Below are 21783 nucleotides of genomic sequence, written 5' to 3' on the forward strand. Positions count from 1 at the left end.
TTTTTCCATTACTCTCCACCCCTGGTCTTCACCATCTCTACAGCAGGGAGAAGCCCACGCACAACAGATTTAGTAGTGCTGTGGGTGAGAAAGTAAAGTGGGAAAGGGATGGAGATGCCCTTGATCTTGCTGTTAAGCTATGACTGCTTTAGAATGACTACTGTAAATGTCACACTGATAATAAAGCATACACAATAGATCACTCTCACAACACTATTAACATTACTTTTTCTCTTTTGCAAAGTTTCACAAATTTATTTATTCTAATTGGGTAGATATTAGAAATTCAACATTACATACTCAGGTTCTGTGAGTGGCGTTGTTTCATTTGGCTCATTTACTGGGCTCCCATCTTCATGATTGGTAATTCTTTCATCCTCTGTTCTCATTTCCACTATTGGCTCTTTTGATCCATCTTTCCTAAAAATTATTAGAAGAATCTTAACCTCCATTGTCATGTCTTTAGCAGGCGTTACACTTTATTAATGACCAAGTCCCCTCATTTCAAATCCTCACCAAAGAAAAAAACAAAGTCTATTATCACTTATGGCACTGGAACACATTCAGTATGACATGTTTTTGATGCTTTTAGAGCAGGGCTGTCCAACGGGTGGCCTCCTCCCCAAATCCTGATGCAGATATTACTCCTCTGATCCCAGGCACTTCTTCCCGTACTGCTCTTTTGGTGCTGCTGCCTGAGTCTCTGGGATCCTAACTCCCTCCCCCAGCCTCTGCTTCCCACCCGCTGGGGGAGAGGGGACAGTGCAGACTGTGAGGCCCAAGGAGCCTGTGTCTTGTGAGGCCTGGTGCACTTACAGCAAAGCACCATGCAAAGATGCCCACATGACTCAGCGCAGTAGGGGTGGCCATTGTAGTGCAATATAGTACAGCGCAACCCATGCAGTATGGTGTGGCACGGTGTGTGGTGCACGCAGAGTGCAGCCATTAGCTGCTCAGAAGTTGGACAGCCCTGCCTTATAGTATTCAAGCTCCTGCCTTATAGTATACAAGCTCCTGCCTTATAGTATTATAGCTCATTCTATAGCTATGGGCACTTATCTATTCTCTATATAACCACATTTAGCAGAAGAATGACCATTTGCTAATAATCACGGTGGCCAGGAATAATCTTATGATGTACTCTTAAGATATTATAGAGTACTAGGTACAGACATTGCATTTTTATCTGTATAAGTGATTGGAAACTGGTCTATACCCATAACAGAACAAAAAATCGGTGTACACAGATTGGTTTAAAAATGGCAGAACCCAATCTAAGATAGATCTGAATAGATGTGTACTCAAACTTAATCAATTTAGGTAAGACCGGTGAATCAAACTTATGTACCAGAATCCCTATCAATTCATGTTAGGTCACTGTCCATTGGCATTCCAGGCTCCTTTACTGCTCCCACTAGCCCTCCCTTGAAGGAAGGTGCGATAGCACTTGCCCCACGCTCAGCTGCTCTGACCGAATACCCAGTGTGTCCCGTCCCCGAGGTGTCACAGAGCCAAGTCAGCACTAACATGGGAAAGGGAGGCATGTGTCCCTGCACAAACCCCGTCATGAAGCACCCTATGATGTACACAAACACCTGTCACATTAACCCAGGAGAACCCCTGCAAGTGGGCACAGCACCATGGAGCCTGATTGGGCTATCAGGCAGGGGCGAGCATTCCCTCTCCATCTGCCTTGTCCTCTATCAAGCACAGGCATCTGACAGCTGCCATCAGGCAGCATTGGGGGGAGGGTGGGAGGGGTGTGGAAATGCTTGCCCATGCCCGGCAGACCAGATGGACTCTGTGGTGCTGCACCTGCTCTGTTGGGCTCAGTGTCAGGTCTGTGTGTACACAATGGGGTGCTTCATGATGGTTTTTTTTTGAAGAGACACACATGTCTCTACCCCCCCCCCACCTCCTGACACTGCCTGCTTGCAGCTGAAAGATGTCCATAGTTGAAAGATGACAGAGCAGGGGGAGGGGGGCATGCTCATCTATGCCTGGCAGCCTATCAGGGGCTAAGCCAGGTGCTCAGTTTTGCTTGGCAATCTCTGGCAGCCTAGGGAGCCTGCACAGCACACTGGGTGCATTTTTACACATGTAAGTGCCGCAGCACTGGGCGCTTTGAAAAGCAGCTGCATAAATAGCGAAATGAGTGCTGGCAGTAAGAAAACAGCGGCGGCACACTTTGAACTAAAACACATTGGAGGTGCTTTAGTTCACAAGCATGCCATCACCATTTTCTGTGCACTGATGTGCATTTTGCCACTTATACAACTGAACGCAGCTCAGTGCAGTTCGCCTCAGCTCGCATCTGCTCCAACGTGGTGGATCGTCAGTGTGTTGCGGGACAAAAAACTTTGTGTATAAATGCCCTAGGAGACATGCAGACATGCCTCAGCCAGTGCACCCTGCCTGTGTGACCCCCTCCCCCCCCACCACTGAAGAAGCGAACATGTGTTCTGTTCACTACTGGTCTAACCTATGCTGCTTACAGAAAACCTCAACACTTAGATTGATTCTGCCTCAGGCTTTCTGAATGTCTGTACTTAGCCAGTGTACCCTACGTAAAAGCATAGGGCCAGATTCTTACTGTGCTGGAAGTCACTTATACTGATTTGGCAGTATAAAGAGCCTAAAAGTTAGTATTATACAATTTATATCTAACTTAGGGTCTTTGTCTATTGCCATAACATGATAAAAGGACCAATTTGTAAGTTAGAATATGGCACATTTTCATCACATTCATTCTGTCTCATACATCCTAATTTTATGAACAGGCGAAGGTACTCTACTCATCACATCAGCTAATCATTTCTCATATCAACCAGACAATGCATTGTAAACAATTTGGGGCAAGCTGGTTCTTTATTATATGCTTTATTGGGTCCAGCACAATGACTGTGTCCAATCCTAGTCAGAGCCTCTACTTTCTATGGCAACATAAAGAATGTAACTATTTATTAATACCCTTTTTTTTAGCATTAGAAGGATGGGATAGAGGTTTCCCAAAATGAATCTAATGCTTCAAAAAATAATCCTTTTCTCATTTAGTTTATTTTTGTTTGACTCAGGTTCCCAGATTAATAACTTGAATGTTGAAAGCACAGTTAACTCAGGTGAAATAAAGGTGACAGTCCTCATGTTTAGCAACCTGTCCTCTACATCTGCTGCATGCCAGAGATTGTCTAATTACTAGCTACTTGATCGCAAAAAAAGGGATTGATCCTACTCTATTCTATGTCTTATATTTCTGTATTGTTGCCAGAAAACCAGTATAATTCATACACATAGACTTTATAGTGCAGTTTCCATCAGTCTGGAACATGCATGGGGAGCTCTGTCTAACACTTACTGGTAGTTGTTCTCAGAGAGAGTCTTTATCTCTTACCAGTAAGGAAGGCAGCAGAGAGATGTAGGTAATGACTGTGCTAGACAGACAAGTGTAAACTATAAATTGACCAACTAGGGATGCATATGTTAAAATAATACCCCAAAGCCTTGGGCTATCTGAAAAGCGATACCTAATAGGTGTTTATTTACCTGTGAAAACTGAATTCAAGTTTTAGCCAACATGAATCAAATTAATGCTTATTTTTGAAGACGTCAACTAGAAGTGTTCAATTTATGAGGCATTAAAGTTGAGTGCTAGTTAGAACAGACCACCATTCTTTTCATAGAAGCATCATTTAGGATAACAGCTACCATGTATGTAAAAAGGCTATGAATCATAATGGGATTGGTAAAAGGGGTTATAATTTCTATTCAGCATATTCTATAAAATAGGACATTATTATATATCCCAAAGCCTGGAAAAGCATGATTTTTAAGTAGCAGAATGCATTCAGAATGCTCTTTTAATTTCTAAAAAAGATTTAGACCATTCATAAAAGAAACATTCCTTATTTCTATTCCAGCAGCCTGCATGATCCACATACACTGCATCATCAATAATCATTATACATGGAACATAGACAATAGAAATATATTTTGCAGTAATCCAATCTAATAAAAAGAAATGCAGAAAGCTACCAGCTGCAATTGGGGGAAATTAAGATGTCCAGTGATTTATTTTAAGAAGCCTAGGTACTGTGAAAGAAATGGAAATGGCAACTATTAATGGAAAAAGGAATGTATTTCTGAATTTTATGACTGTCCACAGACTCCACAAAAGAAACTTGTACAATTGCCAAGAATATTTGGTTTAGTAGGTAGCATGATTGATGGCTAGGGACATGTAACCTGGAATATCAGGCCGCTGAAGGATGTGGGGAAAAAAACCCAAACAAAACGGTGCTTTACTTTCAGCTCAGTGCACCCCTGCACCAAGAACCCTGCATGCCCAGAAGAGGAACCGTGCCAGTTTGCCCTGGCTCATCCAGTATCTGTATAGATCACATGCTTCAGTTTGGGCACTTTTATCTAATAGCTGAAAGAAAGTGTTGTTTGTGTTTTTTTCCCCCATGACTGTCAGCGCTTCCAGTGTTTATATTACAGTATCTCACGCAGAAAGAAGTTGAGGGATGGAAAGGTTGTGAACTTGGAGTTGAAAAATTCTCTTACAAGAGACCGAAAGCCAGGGCATGAGCATAAGCAACACTGTGGGTAAGTGCAGATGTTATACTTAGATCAACCTTAGTAGGGTTATGTTGATCTAAATGCCAGTGTGTACGGACATTTGGGGTGGTTAGTTTGGGCAACAAACTGATGGCCCAATCTAACTTAGTTCACTTTAGTTTTCTACCCTATCAGCAATATAGATATTTCCATACTTATTTCCGCAGGAAGAAAATAGAACTAACTAAAAATTGGGAGATAGTATGCTATAGGTTTTCCTTCTTTCATATGTTTTGAAACCTTGTAAAAATTGAGTCCATAAAGTAAACTTGGAGAGGAGGGGGTTGTGTGTTTTTTAAATCAGAACTTACACTGTTGGTTTCCATAGCTCTTATTATCCTCTCAACAGCTGCAGAAACAAACAGCTACCATGGATGGACCATACTTTGATATTCTTTTAGTGAATTAAAAACAACAAAGCTTGTGTGGGAAATGGCACGCTGTTTTACTCTTTAACTTATTTTATGCTTTAGAACATATTTGCAACTGCCATTGTACAATAAACCTGCTTTTAATTGATTTATAACTCTACTAAGGCCTTACATAAGCTTTAAACTTGAGATTCATTTTTTTTTTTGAGTTCCAACAAAACTTGTGTTTCCAAAAGTCAGTGGTTAGTACTGTTCTTCACATTAGTATCAGAGAATGTACAGATATCAGATTTCTGACTTAACGAAGTGGAGTGGAGTGGGTAGAGTTTTAATTGCTCTCTCATTTGCTGCTCAAGAACCAAAGATTTTTCCAAGTATATTTCTCATGTATGAGCACTGCTCCTCTGTGCCCAAATAGTCTAAATAGCCAAAACAGGAAATTTTGTAATGATACACTGCTGTCATCTTTTATAAAGACAACATTTGCCAATACTTGTGTCACATCTAAAATAACATCATTATTTCCTTATCTAAAGATTAGTACAAATATCAGGATTTTTAGATTATTCATTCATTGTTCCAGCAAACAGAATAATTTATTAAGCAGCTTTTCTAATTATACGATATACTTAACATCAAGGTAATGTGAAAAGGATATTCTTAAGTTATGTTATTCGTACTCACAGGTATGCAGCCTTTCCTTCTTCTAATTCCTTACTCTTTCCACTGGATCCACTCTTTTTCCCACAAATTCTCCTGGTGATGCACATTAGCAATCCACATTGCCGTACAAAGAAGCAGCTCACATCAGTCACAACAAGGACTAACAAAAGTGCTGCCACACCCAGGCCAATGACAGCACCAAGTCCAAGACCATTAAAAAGAGTGTCTTGAAAACAACAGCAAGAAAATATTAGATTGTTTGAGTAAAGCCTATACAGGGGGATACAGACTGCTTTTGTTTGGTTTTTTTTCAAATAGTTTAAGAAAATCAGGATATCAAAAAAATTCTGAATTCAGTCACACTCTTTAGGTACATAAAGTTAAGCATGTATGTAAACTACTGAAGGGTAGAACCTTAAATCCATTCTCTGCTTAGCCTTTAATATTTTCCTGAGGGCAAATCTGCTCCTGATTCCATTGACTTAAAAGATAGCTGCCCAGGTGCAGTCAAACATTACAAGTGGTAATGAACATAAATTTTAACTCAGAAATATAGAGGTTTTTTCAAACATGTTTACATGGTTTAGAACATTTTAAAGTGGAAAGCACAGAGCGGATTTTTGAACCAAGTGTTCTTAAAACATTACCTATCACTGATAGATAATTCATTGTATTTCATCATAATGTTAATATGAAAACACTTTTTTTATTCATCATGCAAAACAATGTTTTCTTTATAAATAAGTCATTTTTTTCAAATTTAATAAATCACATACATTATAATGGTATTAAATATTATTATTTTACCTTATGAAAGTACGTTTCAACATCTGTATTCATTGTATTATAGGTCTGCTTTTGAATTGAAATGTAATGAAAATGTGTTCAAAGTAAATTTAAAACTTAATCCTGCAAACACTTGCACATGCAAGAAATCAAAGAGAAGTCAATAAGACTACTTGGGGGAGCAAAGAAAAGAAAGCACTTGAATGGTTTTAGAACTGGGGACTTATTTTTATTCCTCCGTGTTTTAAAAGGAAACTTAAAAATTGGCGGAAGGGGTGGGTGGGGAGTATTTTACAGCTTTACAGCTGATTCTACTCATGTTTCTAAAATCTAAGACTAGGCTTTTTTTAACTCACTCTAATGACTAGGATATAAAATGACTTGGTTTTAAGAAAACCACTTAGATTCTATATATGGGAAAATGATGAATTTGTTAATTTTTTTTTTTTGCAGGGATAGAATCTCATTATTGGAATGTTTATTTGAATTTGCCCCATCACCCCCCTCCCCCTCCCCTCTCTCCCCCACTACAAAAGGAAAAATAAATCAGGCAGCCCCCTTGCCCTCTGGTTCCCCTCAACTTATATCTCCTGCAGCTCCTTCCCCGCTCCTTACCATCAGACTCTGCTTTCCCTGACCACATGGAAGTGAGGCGTGAATTTGAGAACACTGACCTTGAAATAACATTGCTACAGAAATGTACATATAGGACCTATGGGCTTAGTTCATCTAGAAATGATGCATTTCACCTTTTTTGAAACTGCTACAAGTATTAGCACAGGTACTCCACACACAGACTTCTAAGCAGCACTTTGGCACCTACTTATATATAGTGTAAACTATGCATGATATTAGTCCAAAGCCAAAATGCTCATGATTGACCATACAGTTCATTGGGTTGGGCCCTAGCAGCCAACAGCATTTCAAGCCACGGTGATGTCACAGCTCAGCACTGCTCAGTAGGTGTATATACTCAAGATACCCCCCCCAAAGGATCCAGGTGCTAATTAGGATCCCCTTTTAAGACTGGAACTGGGTGTTCTTGTCACAAGTTCCGGGGTGTTCCAAAAATGTATATGCAGATGAGGTGTAGGAGAACCTGGGGAGGGCGAACCTTCATCTTGGGGAGGGTGGAGCCACACTAATCATATGCAATAGGATGAGAGAGGGTTTGCAGGTGAACTGTTTACGGCTTCATTTTATGATGCTGGCCAGGCATTTAAGGCTGGTGAAGAAACAAGAATCACTGGAAACAGGAAAGTAAAGTGCATGTAGTAAAGAAACACCATATATCTGAAGGAAGGAAGTTTTCCTTAAGTGCTCCCAGGGATAACTGTTCTTCTGACATGGTTTAGTACCTGCTGAGGTGTTGGGACTTAAAGCCCACTTTATGGAAATAGAAGGCTCCTCCCTAGCTTGCTCCTCTGGCCATATGGCTGAGGGCAGGCGAAATTTGGGGGCATCTGAATCCCAAGCCTCTAGGCTTGGGCCTGCACATAGGATGCCTGCCAAAAGACTTTGGAAATATCTGAAGCCCCTGGTGGGGTGGAGGATGTTTGTCCATTGTAGGGCCACTTAAGGTTCTGGACTGACTCATGGATTTGGACTTGATTTGGCTGATTTGGCTTGGAACATGAAAAATGTCTTAAAAAAAAATTGGCAGGTCCCCATCAGTATGGTTGCCCACTCTGGGCCATATGTTTTCTAGTCATGCTCAGTGTTAACTACGTTTAATCTACTTCATGGTTGGTTTCCATTACTGGCTTTTGGTAACAATTAATGATAGACAATGTATTTAATGAGGTTTCTGCATATATGAATGTAAGATAAAGGTAATTTTCTCCATGCTGATTGAAAGGAAAACACCTCATCTCATATTCAAGTAAATATGGTAATTTTACATTTCTAAAAATGTATTTTTAGTGGGTAGATGGAACTTTAGACTATGTTCTTGTGTGGCACATCTGGAAGTACACGTCAGTTATGAGAAGGACATACGGAGCATTTTACCCATGCACGCAAGTAATATCCTTTGTTTGTGAAGAAAAAAATTGTATTTATAATAAAATAACCATTGAAATACCACTCCCAAAAGAAGTTGCAGGTTGAAGGATACATGTAGCTCAAAAATGGCTTGTGGTATTTTAACAAACTCCATCAGTAAATTAACTAAATCTGTGCTAGCTCTTGATGCAATACATAAGAAAATTACACAAAACAGTAATAAAATAGCACATCATGCCTAGAAGTGATATGCCAGATTCTAGTCAGCAACACACTGACAAACACCCATTTGCCCAAATATCCTGCTTATAACATCATCTTGCAAGTTGTAAAGGTATAAGCAGGATATTTTTCCTAGACTAGAACATGTGAATATAACTGTGATGGGGAGCAAAATGTGTTATCAAAAACCAGTATATGCTTTGACAGTGGTATTAACTTCATCTTTCCTCTTCTCATCTCACCACATCAGCTATATAGTTTAGAATGATTTTTGGTTAAGAATGTCTAGATTAATTTCTATTTCTTGCATAATTAATTTTCTTAAGGTATATAGCTTGTATTTCCATTTAAAAAGCAATCTGACAATATATTTACATATAAAATCAATGCATTATTTCAAAAGAAACATGTTTTCCATGCCTCATGTATTATTTTATGGCCCTTTAAAAAGAACCTGCAATCAATTTCATGCAGTTTGGTATGGGCCATTTTATTAAGACAATTTCATAGAAGTTTATCATGCAATAAATGAGAATTCAGATGTTTTAAAAATACATATTTTCCTTTGCCCAGAAAACTTACTTAAGATAGAAAGATAGCATTAGATAAAAGAAAGAAAGATAGTAAAACCTCAATGAAAATAATACATCATTTATGCAGTGTCCTTGCCAGCAGGCTTGGAAGTTTGACATCTTAAAGTAAACTAGTTTTCTTTCTTTTTTATATAAACTTTATCCGGTTAAATGTTGCCAACCATAACTTCTAAAGCTTGAATGAACACATGAGATAAAGACTGATATGCCATGATTTACAATGCAACTAGAGCTCTGGACCCTATACATATAAAAACTAACTTTAATTCAAAGCATAGATGTATTTGTCATTTAATCCAGATTGGCCAAACAATTACACTCAATAAGGCTTTAAAAAAACTCCTAAAGGATTTAACAGAAGAAGCCAGTCAAATCCTATAAAAATATGAGGTTAGAAAAGAATTACTCTAACAACCTATAAAAATATTTCTAAGTAGTCTTTCTATATCATTTTTAATTATTCCATAGAATATGGTAAAAGAGTACAAAATGTGAAAAATGATCCATTAAAAATTATATTATAGCATGCCAAAAATGGAAGGAGTCATATTCTATAGGCCTTTTTCATAAAAGTAGAAAATTACTACAAAATATTTTTTAAAAATGTTAAGCTAATGTAATTTTCTGAGATTCATAGATGTTAGGGTCAGAAGGGACCTTATATATATTATATATATAGGGAGATATATTTATATCAATAGAAACTGGGGACATATCTACACATGCAATAATGTGCAGCAGTTACTGTGCATTTAGTTTAGTACCTGTAATACCAGGTACTAAACCAGAAATTGGCATGTAATACCAGGTATTAAACTAAATGCGCAGTAACTGGTGTAGCTGCACAGCACCGCTGGCACACTCATTTTAAGTGACACTACCGTGCAGTAGACTGATTATACTGTGCGTTATGGGTTTTGCCCACCATGCTAATGTGCAGTAGAATTAGTCTACTGTGCTCAAAATGTCATGTGTAGACCTGCCTACATTGTGTCAAACTTTCAGTCCATAAGGACTTCAATAAGGTGAGCAGGGTGTTTGTGATGTGGATTACTGCATAATTAATTTTTATCAGAAAACACTGCCAACTGACAGAAATGTTTATGGCAGCAGACTTTTTATTTCACAAGGCAATTTGGGCATTTTTTTTAAATCAGTCAGGGCTGCCTGAGACATCTTCTGAGTCATGAGTATTTGATTGATATATATTTTTCTGCTTCTTTGTGTGACAGGATTTTTTCCCTTCATTTTGATCTTTTTTTGTTTCTTCTCTTCGCCAGAATGCTTATAAGTGAATTGCATTAGTGAAAAGGATATCACAAAGCCAAGGAATATAAAGGGGTGAATGGAATCTATACAGAAATCAATATATTTTTTAAAAATAACTAAGTTCTGAATCCTTTTGCTAGAGGGAGGTTTTTTTTCTTTCCTTTTGCCAACAGAACAATAAGGTGAATGTAGAAACTATATGCCTTATTTCATTTTATGTCGCCAACAGCAATGTTTTGGTGTAAAGTGTTGCCTGGAAGTTATAGCAAGGTTTTACTTTCTACATGAAAGCTCCATTTAGCATGACATGGGCACATGCTGCTTACTTTTGGAGGGACTTGAAGATGTACTGGGGGAAAAAATATCAAGGAAATACAATTGAATTAAAGTTGTGAAAGGTATTCAGGATCAGGACCTAGCAATGTAGCAGTTGATTCTCCATATTTTAGGGACAGGCATGTCTATTATATTTAAAATTCTCTCAGCATATTTTTCCTTATGTACCCTTCTGAAAATATGTTTTGGGGGTAAATTTTGATATTAATTCTAGCTGGCTGATAAGGAGGGTAAACAAGTAGACTGCCCCAGGGGAAGCTTCAGAAGCATTCCACTGGAGGGAGAAAAATTGCTTTCTGGAGTAACTTGCTTTCACTGTAGGCCATGGAACTGGCTATAGTTAAACTAATTGGAAACACACTAAACACCAGGCTTAAAAAGATTGCTGACATTTTTCCTTATGTAATCTCAAATACTATATTTATTCACACACTGGATACCTCCAAGTAAGACACGCAACTTGTTTTTGGAAGGCAGAGAAAAGAAAAAAGTGTTTCTCTCATAATCTTACCTGTCACAGCATGGGAGAACTGGCAAAGACTGTGATAGGGTTAAACCTCTGGCCATTGATCCTGAAGCTGTGGGGGAGGAGTGATGCTGATGACCAGGCTTTGCCCCTGCTCCGGGGTTTAGCCCTGGATGAGCTGGTTCTGAGCAAAGCCCCCTGAAGCTATTCTAACATGTTTTTGGCTCTATTCCAGCTCCTTTTTTTAAGACACACATCCCAATTTTGGAAGGGTAATTTTGGGGAAAAAGATGCATGTATACATAAATAACTACAGCATTTGAGAATATTTAGCACCAGGCTTTTAGTGCTGGATCATAATCCTACCAGGTGATTGATTGCCTCTGCTTTTGGGCGTGTTGTTCCACATGTGGCACTTGGAGGTAGTGCCTGCTCTTGCCCAAACTGTGGCTGTGATTTCTAGTTACCTAAAAGACTCCTTGCCACTGACGTACATCATAGTCTCTTGTCCTCACCTTCCTGAGTCAATCAAAGGGATATATTTAGTGGGTGCAACATAATCTGAAATAGAATGATGATTTATGATCATTTTCATATTTTTTCACCATTTTGTACTGCCCTAACAGTATTCTAGTGTGTCATAGTCTGTCGCTGAAATGCTACCCTCTATTATGACACAGGACTTTGTTGGTCGGTCATTATTTTATCATGATCTCACTTCCAATAGTGTCCCTGCAAATACAACATCCTCAATAAGGACAAACACGTGGATTGTACTCCTGAATAATGTGTCAGAGGGCACTTCTTTTCAATACATTGCTGTCACGTAATCTATGCCAAGAGAAACAGTAATTAGGATGTATCCTGCCAATAGGCTAAGCTTCCTTCTCATGCTTCTCAGTTTGTGTTTAATAAATTCAATACTTTAATCTTTACTTCTTTATTTTATATGATCTAAACAAGGTGTCAACTCATTGGGACCCAGGGGCTGGGTATGTGGTACAGAGTTGATCTGTAGACTCATGAAGGAAGATTCTTGGTCACCCATTATCTAAAATATTTGAAGATATTCTCTTTCCTTATGTAAATCTGTAACCCTTTTGTGAATCCAATAAATTCTCAGGAATAATTTTTCAGACCCAGATGCCAGAGCTACATATTTAACCTAACTTCAGGGGTACAGTTTTGAAAACATTGGTCTCCAATTCAGAGACAACTTTTAGCATTTAGTAATGCTTGATAATGCCATTAACAATGCTTCCTTGGATCAGGAGCTGCATAAAATAGAATTTAACATCAGTATTTCTTATAGCACATTTTCTGCTAATCTCTTCTTATTTAAGGATTTACACATTAATGTAAGATCTTGGAAAACTTTACTGCTTTGACTCTTAATTTCTATTGCTTTGTCACTTAGCTTGGATCCATGCCCATCCTTTATTTCTATCTCCTGATTTTACAGATTTCCTAACCCTTGATTTCCTTTTTGTTGCACCTCATTGTTATTTTCAGTTACTACAGAAACATCATGATCCCACATTGGTTTTTAAATTCTAACATCTATTTTTTCCATCTTTTAGGTTCCTACAGGCCGACTTATTTGATTAGCATGTACACATGAGCTTCTAATCCTTACTCATGGTTTAGAGGTTTCCTTATATCGTTTATCCACTGACCTCCTGAACTCCCTACCCCAGGATGGACACTCCCCCCATATGGACCCACCAACTCCCCCTCTCCCCCCCAAAACCCTCCAGCCCTCCAATCCCACAAAATGCTCCCCGGGGACCTTATACCAGGGACGGTGGTACCAACTCAGGGGCAGTATGGATGTTGGATCTGAAGATCTGAAGTTGGATGTTGTAGATTTATTTATTATCATTGACTTTCTAATACAGATCATTATCATCTCTAGCTCTTCAGTATTATGGAAATTTGCAAAAACAGGATAATATTTGAGGGTGAGCTTTTCAATACTGTTCACTGTTGACTTTGGGTCAACATAAGTCAATAGAATTTGTATTGGTCCAACTACCTTCCCTCTAAAGTCAATCATACATTTTCCATTCCAACTGCCACAAACACAGAGATTCATCACATTGAAAATCCCATATAAAACTACTGTGGTTTGTGAGGTCACAATAACATAATCTTATGATGTCAACAGATATATCAATATAAAGGATGGTTAAAACAAAGCATATTGTGTTCAAACCCATATAGAAATACCATCAATATCAGAACCATTTAATATAAATAAAATATATGGTCGTTAATATAAATAAACTCTTACTTTGATATAAGCATCCTTAAATAAAGAGAGAGTAAAAGGAAATATGCTATAAGCAATACTAATTTTAAATTGACCTTTTAAACAAAAGAGTCATAGTGTATCCAATGGTTTTAAAAAGATGGTGCTAATTTTATGCTGTGATACAGTATCATGATATTGTGTCTATACACACGCCCACCCACGTGTAATGTGTTTCCTAATTAATAGAATAATTAATTGTAATTCAACTTTAGTTTTAGTGAATTAACCTTAACATTTTCTCTAAAAGATTTATATCTATTCTTAGTAATCTAACCACAACTGTACCTTTAAAAATATCAATCTAGGAAAAAAAGTACATTTTCCATAGTTCTGCATTAGTTTTGATTTTCCCATTGTCAAAGTCATGATGTATTTATACCTATATGCTTTTAATATATAGAATGTGTCAAATGTAATATGGCATTCTAATATCCATTAACATAATAATAAAAGGAACAGTGAACTTAAAAAAAGCACAGTGTGCTCATTTCTTCACAAAAATGTTTATCAAAGAACAAATCTCTGGGAAGTAAGAGTTCTGAAAGATTTAGAATTGTAACAATAAAAATGGAACAAGTTCCAGTAAAACGGATTAAACTTTTGGCAATTTCCAAATGCTCAATCACTGAATTGTATTTTAAATCTCTATTAATGTTCAACGTTAGTTTACCCTGGGTGTGTCTACACATGCAATTACTGTACAGGAACTACTTGGGTGTAAATTTGCTACCTGCATCATGAAAATTTACACCCAAATCAGTGTAAGTTGCCATAGTTACTGCACAATACGGGTACATGCATGTAGACACACGCCTGTACTATGCAGTAATTTTCAGTTACTGTATAGTAACCTAAATAACTGCACAGTAACTCTGCATATGTAGATGCACCCAGTGTATTATATAAATTAAAAACTTCATAAATGGGCACAAATAGAAAAAAAATGTAGACTCCCAATATCATGGTCTTTGTCCATTCCTCTAAGTATGTTATGCCAGATATTCTGAAAGCTGTCTCCACATATACACATGAACAAGGAATCATTGCTTAAAATGCATGTTGATGATGCTCTATTGCCTTGAATCTTGCACTATCATTTGCATGAGTGTAGTGGTGTAAAGCTCTATTATTTCAATTTGGTTACAATTATATTAATTTAAAGTGACATAAACAAACACCATAAGACACAGGACAATGGAAAGTCAGTACTAAGATTAAAAAATATCCCTTTCTTTGAAATATCTCCTAAAACCCACTATATTGGGTTTAGAAACTAAAGTAACTGAGAAACAGGTGGTAGCACAGGTGGCAGAAAGTGGGGGGGCTAACAGGACTTAGCCCCTTCAAATGCAGGGCAGTGGTAGGGCTACAAGGTGGCCTAGCCACAGGCTTCTGGTGACTGCAGCGGGGGTGGCAAGGGAGTGGGGGTGGGGCAGGTGCTGCCTGCTGGGGCTGAACTGGGGACAGAGCTGTGAGCAACTCATCTGGGGAGCTTGGGGTGGGGGGGGGGGCACAGCTCCTGCTGCTATGTGTCCCTCGGGAGGGCATTGTGAGCAAATGCCCCCAGATCTTCATGGGGGAGGCGGGCTGCCACCGTGGGTTAGGGCTGCACTGGGCTCTTGCCAGGGGGACTGGGCCAGGCTGTGCTCAGGTGGGGGGATTGCACTGGGAAGGGGGTATGGGTGTAGCTGCAGCCACCTCAAAATTTGCCATAGCCTCCTGACTGCCCCCTGCCAGCACCACTGCTGCCTGCCCCAAGTTCAGCACGGCACAGCCCCTGATGGGAAGAGCATGGCATAGCCCTGGCCCCAACCCGCAACAGCAGTCCACCTCCTCCCATGCAGATCGGGGGACACATGCCTCTCATGCCCTCCCAGGGTGTGCACGGTTGCAGGAGCTGCCACCCCCTCCCCATGCTAGGCACCTCCGGACAAACTGCTCGTGGCTCTGTCCCACACCCCATTTGGGGGGGCTGAGCATGCCCCCCCCCATATGCTTTTTCCTGCCTCTGCGTATGGTGTGGTAGAATTAATTTTTGAAAATACTACATGGGAAACTGACTGGGGAATAATTAGCTTGCTTAGACTTTTCTTCCAACTGACCTCTTGCACTCACTACAGAGGCTGTTAAAGATCCTGAATAAGTTGTGTTCCACATGAAGCATCTTAAAAATAGTACCTAAAATCAAAAGGGACAGTCTTAGCTTCTATGCATGCTCTGGAAGTCTGCTTTGACTTAATCACTTCCAAAACTTATTTACTCCATTCAAAAACTCTTGTTATGATTCAAAAGGAACATTTCTTGATAACCATTCCAAAAAATGGAACACAGTGCTGTAGAATTTAAAAGATGGAATGAAGATAATGCTAAAGACAAGGCTTCTCTAGCTTGTGAAACTGGAAAGAAAGTTCAAGAACATATATTATTAATGTGTTAGAATTACCTACAGATGTAGGCTAGACTGTGCAACTCTTACATTGAGGAATACTTTCTGAGTCAAACAGAATTCAGCTAGGATTATTTGTGTGGAAATGTTCTGAATACCATGGGAAAAATGTAAAGTTGTTGCTTTTAAGCTAGATTTGTATACATTATAAAAAAAAAAAAATACTGTATTTATTCCTATTTTTTCAAGGCCTGATTCTTCTCTTGAGGTTAATGACTAAACCGCAGTGGTGAAAAACAGGGGACTAGGTTTGTAAGTTCTATATACTCTGGACAAAGAACGAAGAAACTTCTGTCATATATTGCCAGAGTAGTTAGCATCTGATTAAGGAAGATGCTTATAAAAGCATCTCTGATTTAGTAGGTCTATAAGATGCAAAACTACTCTACCTTCTGCCTACCCTTCACTACCACTGGAGGCTGGACATCTCTATCTTCTTTCTGACCAAATGTAGAAAAACAGAGGAACATATGCAGTTTTCTTCTGGTGACAGAGGATGAACAGAGGAACATTCTTTACCCAAGGATAAACAAGCACACAGGAAAATAATTTTTCATCTATAGTCAGTTTCTTTCCTTGAAAATTTCATTTTCAACACTGTTTTTCCAAGCCAAAGTCTGTGTTACTGTTTGAAAGAAAAGTATTTCTAAGGATGATGCCAAGGCATTGTAATGGATCCAAGATCTGGGGCAAGAGGCTTGTACACCTCTCCGTTCCTACCTCCTTCTCTCTCTGCCACATACTTTCACTTCTTGGTCAATGCAGGCTACTGCCAGAGCTCTGCATGAGTGGTGAGTTCAGAGCTCATCGCTGATTAGGCAGGTGAGTTCAGAGTGGATCAGGTGGGAGTTGGTTAGATCTCCTGCTTTCACGCAATAACAGAGCCCAGGGGGTGAATTCTGCTGCTGCTCTCCCTTTTCCTTCATGTTCTCTCCACTGAATTCAGCAGCAGGGGAATGAAGCGGGTGAGTGATCATGGCACAGCTCACCCTCTGGAGTCCCATGCTGAAAGCTCACGTGGCACAGCCAACCAGATTGCGACTGCACTGCTGCACCTCCATTGGATCTGCTCCTGCTGTGACTTACTAACATAAATATGGATTACATTAATCTTATGTATTTATATCTTAATAATCTATGAATATGAATGCTTTGATTTTACAAAGACAGCGTCTGGAATATTTATTACTATTTTTTTAAACTTAATGTGTCATTTAGTTATGTGTGCATTGCATATGGGCTTTTATTTAGTAACAACTATATTAGCGCATAGTTTATTGTATCCATGCTTTGCTTTTGTTTGTTAATTTGTTGTTTGGTTTTGTTGTGGCAGCTTTCACCAGTGGTACTTTTATATGAACATATACTATTCTTCTGCTTTGCTATTGCCTTCTATTTTGTCAGTTTTATGAAAAACTAATTATTGTAGTATATTTTTCTGAAGCTAAAGGTAAGGAAATTATTTAAAATCAAATACAGTTGTAATATTTGCATATAGGTCTGAGATCCAAGAACTTCTCACATATTAAAGACTATAACCATTTTGTAAAATCAAAATAGTGTACATAAAGAAAAAACATGCACAGATATAAACAAATATAAACAGAGACATGGACAAATATTAAATTACCTCTTTTCCACTTTAATCAAAGTAATTATTCATTACTTCCTGATGCTATGACAAGATTCCTCCCTATATTTCTTGGGGGATGCAAGTACAGACACGTGTATCAAACTGGAATGGATTTCTTAATTGATGAACAAAACAGTTACTTTCTTCACTGGAGAAATTTTCATATCCTTCCCATGTCTACAGCTTTTTTTTAAATCTTTCTTTTCATAGGAGGATTATTAACAGAATGTTTCCAATATTGACCATATATATCAGCCCACAGGTAGCATAAAAATAGTACTTTGTTTGAACTGTGCCTTAACTCTTTAGTTTGGCTGCCATGTTTGGCTGCCTTGTGGTAAACAAAAACGTCTTCACTTCTCAGGATAACTATAGGGACTTTAGACCAGATAAACTATCCAACAGCTTTTGTGCCCTCAAAGTAATATTGCAATTAAGTGGTAGCTATAGAATCATAGAAAATTGGGGTTGGGAGAGACCTCAGGAAGGCATCTAGTCCAACCCCCTGCTCAAAGCAGGACCATCCCCCACTAAATTACTCCAGCCAGGGCTTTGTCAAGCTGGGCCTTAAAAACATGCAAAGATGGAGATTCCACCATCTCTCTAGTCTAGGTAACTTGTTCAACACCCTTCTAGTGAGATCATTGCTCCTTGTTCTGTAATATGTCACTGCTGTCAGGTAGTTTAAACCCAGTTCCCTCAGCCTCTCCTAATAAGTCATGTGTTCCAGCCCCGACCCATTTTCACTGCACTCTACTGGGCTCTCTCCAACTTGTCCACATCCTTTCTATAGTGGGGGCCCCAAAACTGGATACAGTGCTCCAGATGTGACCTCACTAGGTAGACTGCTGACTCATATCCATCTTATTGTCCACTATAACCCCCAGGTCTTTTTCTGCTGAGCTGGTGCTTAGCCAGTCAGTCCCCAGGCTGTAGTGGTGCATGGGATTCTTCTGTCCTAAGTGCAGGACTTTGCACTTGTCCTGTTGAACTTCATGTGATATCTTTTGGCCCAATCCTTCAATTTGTCTAGGTCACTCAGAATCCTAGCCCTATCCCCCAGTGTATCCTCTACACCCCCCAGGTTGGTGCTGAAAAATAACAGGTTTAAGTAAATGTTTACTATAGGAATGTGTTGTGATAGTGTGAGACAGTGAATGGTTGGTGACAATCAGCCATGTTCCTTTCAGTGTATTTCCTTTTACAAAATATTTGGTACTTTTACAGAGACATATTCAATGCTCATTTAATTTGGAATGATATCTTTTTGAAATGACATCTTTCTCTTAGAATGAATATTGTTGAAGGGCAGGTTCAAAGCATATGAAAAATATGCTCTTCCTTGCCTGATATGTTCAACAAAAAGCTCATTCTGACAATATGATTTAGGTGCAGTTTTGTGAAATAAGAAAATATAGAGATAATACAACCACTTCAGATGTATAAATATGGTGAAGGTTGCCTCAAACTTTCTCCTTGTAAATAGATACTTAGTTACTGTGGCCATAAACCTGTTCATATTGAAGGCAGCAGCTAAGCTCCTATTGACTCCAGTGAGGGGAACCTTCAGAAATGAAAATGTATTAGACATGACAGACAACATTGGGGAAGGAGGAACCAAACAGTCAGTTTCACAGGTGAGGTAGTCTGCACTGGTATTAAGATAATTAGGTTTAAGGTGATAAATTTCCAAAGCTGTGAGTACCTGAAATGATGCTCATCAGGAATGCTATGCTTTTCTTGTAAATTCTTGACTGAGAAACTTTTTTTGGAATCATACTCATATTTGGCAAGTTTACATGTTCAAATACTCTGGGAGCAGTTTACTCTTGAGTAAACTACTTGAGAGTAAATTCCCCAGCCATGCATCTACACATACAGAGATGTGGGAGCAGATGTGCTGCTCCTAACAGCAGACTGCTCCCACTCTCTGTGGTCCTGTAACAGGCACCTGCAGCAACCAGGGGGAGCTCTAGGCTCCCTCTCAGTGCTAGCACAGGGGCAAGGACACAGCTCTCTCCTGGCAGGGGCTGGGGCATTGGGATAAGGATCTCCCAGTCCTGGTCCCATGGTCACAGAGCAGAGGCTGCTCCCTGCCTGGGCTCTGCCCAGGCCAGGGAAACATTGTCCCTGCCCAGGCTCTTGTGGTGGAGCTCACCCTGGGAGATCCTTATCTCCCAGCTTGGGCCCCACAACCGAGGGCTTGGGCTGGGAGTTGAGGATCTCCCAGCCCTGGCCTCGTGACCACTGGGAGATAAGAAGCTCACTGCTGTCGGGACAGGGTGACATTGTCCCTGCCTGGGCTCTGGTGGTAGAGCCCGTCCTGGCAGCAGGCAGCTCCCAAGGGCAGAAAGCAATATCCTGCCACGTGCGAGCACATTTGCAAAGGTAGCAAATTTACACAGGTAGCAAATTTACTCATGATTAGAACAAATCATTGTGTAGTAAGCTTCTGCACATGTAGATTGTGATGCTTACTGTGCAGTAATTTGCTCCAGTCTCAAGTAAAGCATCCTGTGTAGACTCCCCCAGTGTTAACAAGGAAGTGTGTAGTTGAATATGAACTGAAAGTGTGCCTCTGGAGTTGCAGCCTATCACAATTAAAAGTGAAGATTTTTAAATAGCCCTAGCAACATATTTTCAGATGATCTTCCTGAAGTCTCAGAAGTTGGGAGTTCTGTGAGAAGCTGTGGTCTCTTCCTTGATGAAGCTCTCCTATTGGATGCATCAGAAGGAAGAGAAGAGCAAGCAGAATTAATTTCTTCACTATATGCCTCCCTACTAAATTGCCTGACTGCTTTGCAGTTTCTGCAAAATCCATGAAATTGCAAATTAAGTAGGTCCCTACAAATGATACAATTTGTGTGTAGGCAGGCCCTAAAAGACATAATTTAATGTATTTCTAGAGCCACTACACATGCATCTCAAGGAAAAGCTGTGTGGTAATTACATGTTTCCCCTTCAAGTGGAGTAATGTAGTAGCCATCATTAAGTGGAAGATAAAAATGTGTGGAAATGAAATTTTCTCTTTAAAAGATATTCACTATGGGGATCAAATATTGCCATTAACCATTAAAATAAAATTAATGTATGTAAAGGTCAAAATGCTATTTGGCTAATTGTGATGTATAAAGGAAATACAAGACAAGGACAAGAGGGTTCATCAGTAATAAAGAAAATACAGATAAGGAAGCTTTAAGTCAGTTTTCTTTATTACAAAAATGAAGACAAAGGCTGCATAAAATAAAAAGGACTTTGAACAGCAAATGAAAAACATGCATAACATTACATACATTTCTTGACAGTACGTTTGGAAAGATGTTGAGGGTCATTACATTTGCACTAGGGACACATTTTTCAGGGAAAGAACTGAGAGATGGCAATAGTACTGCATGCATAAGAAAAGGCAAAGGGACAGAATGTCAGTGAAACACAAATGGGATGGAGAAAAGAAATTAAAAGTTAATGTTTCACAATGTATTACTATTATTTGAAACCCAGAAATTTTTTGCTGTTATCTTATTTTTTTAAATGAAATTTTACAGAAATGATAGTCCTTACAGTATTTTACACAGAAGCAGACTGAGGACATAGTGTATGTGACATTTTAATAGTGCTGGAAATATACAATGGATCAGATTTGCTTTGCTTGTGCTACACTTCAATGAACGTGTAGCCTAATAAAAATATATATGGAATAATATGCTTTCTGAAAATAGTTGTTTTTCCATGGAGAAAAGTTTTAGATTTCTAAAATAAATATTAAATACTATTAAAGTTAATATAATAAAATATGGTGCGTCTATAATGGCAAGAATGTCTGCTATAATTTTTCAGGATTATATAAAATAAAAGTGCAAAAACTGAGTGATAGTAACAACATGGTTTAAACTCAGTGACTTAAAAATAATTATACTTAATTACTCAGATCCCTACAAACACACAAATGCTTAAATATAAGCACATAAGTAGTTTCATTGACTTTCATGAGATGACTCAGATGCTGAAAGTTAAACTCAGGTGTTAGTATTTGCAAATTGGAGCCTGATGCTCTTGCTCTTCC

General features: G+C 38.8%; 1 protein-coding gene across 1 annotated transcript in view; it reads right to left on the reverse strand.

Moving 5' to 3' along the window:
• Positions 1-21783, reverse strand: part of NCAM2 (neural cell adhesion molecule 2) — a 260790-nt gene that overhangs the window by 7966 nt on the left and 231041 nt on the right. Inside the window, exons 16-17 of the mRNA XM_025200916.1 lie at positions 5673-5877; positions 301-420 (exon numbers count right to left, since the gene is read on the reverse strand). Of these exons, the coding sequence (XP_025056701.1) occupies positions 301-420; positions 5673-5877 (325 nt within the window). The remainder of the gene's footprint in view (positions 1-300; positions 421-5672; positions 5878-21783) is intronic.

This window comes from Alligator sinensis, unplaced genomic scaffold (assembly GCF_000455745.1).
Source record: "Alligator sinensis unplaced genomic scaffold, ASM45574v1 scaffold382_2, whole genome shotgun sequence".
NCBI lineage: Eukaryota > Metazoa > Chordata > Crocodylia > Alligatoridae > Alligator > Alligator sinensis.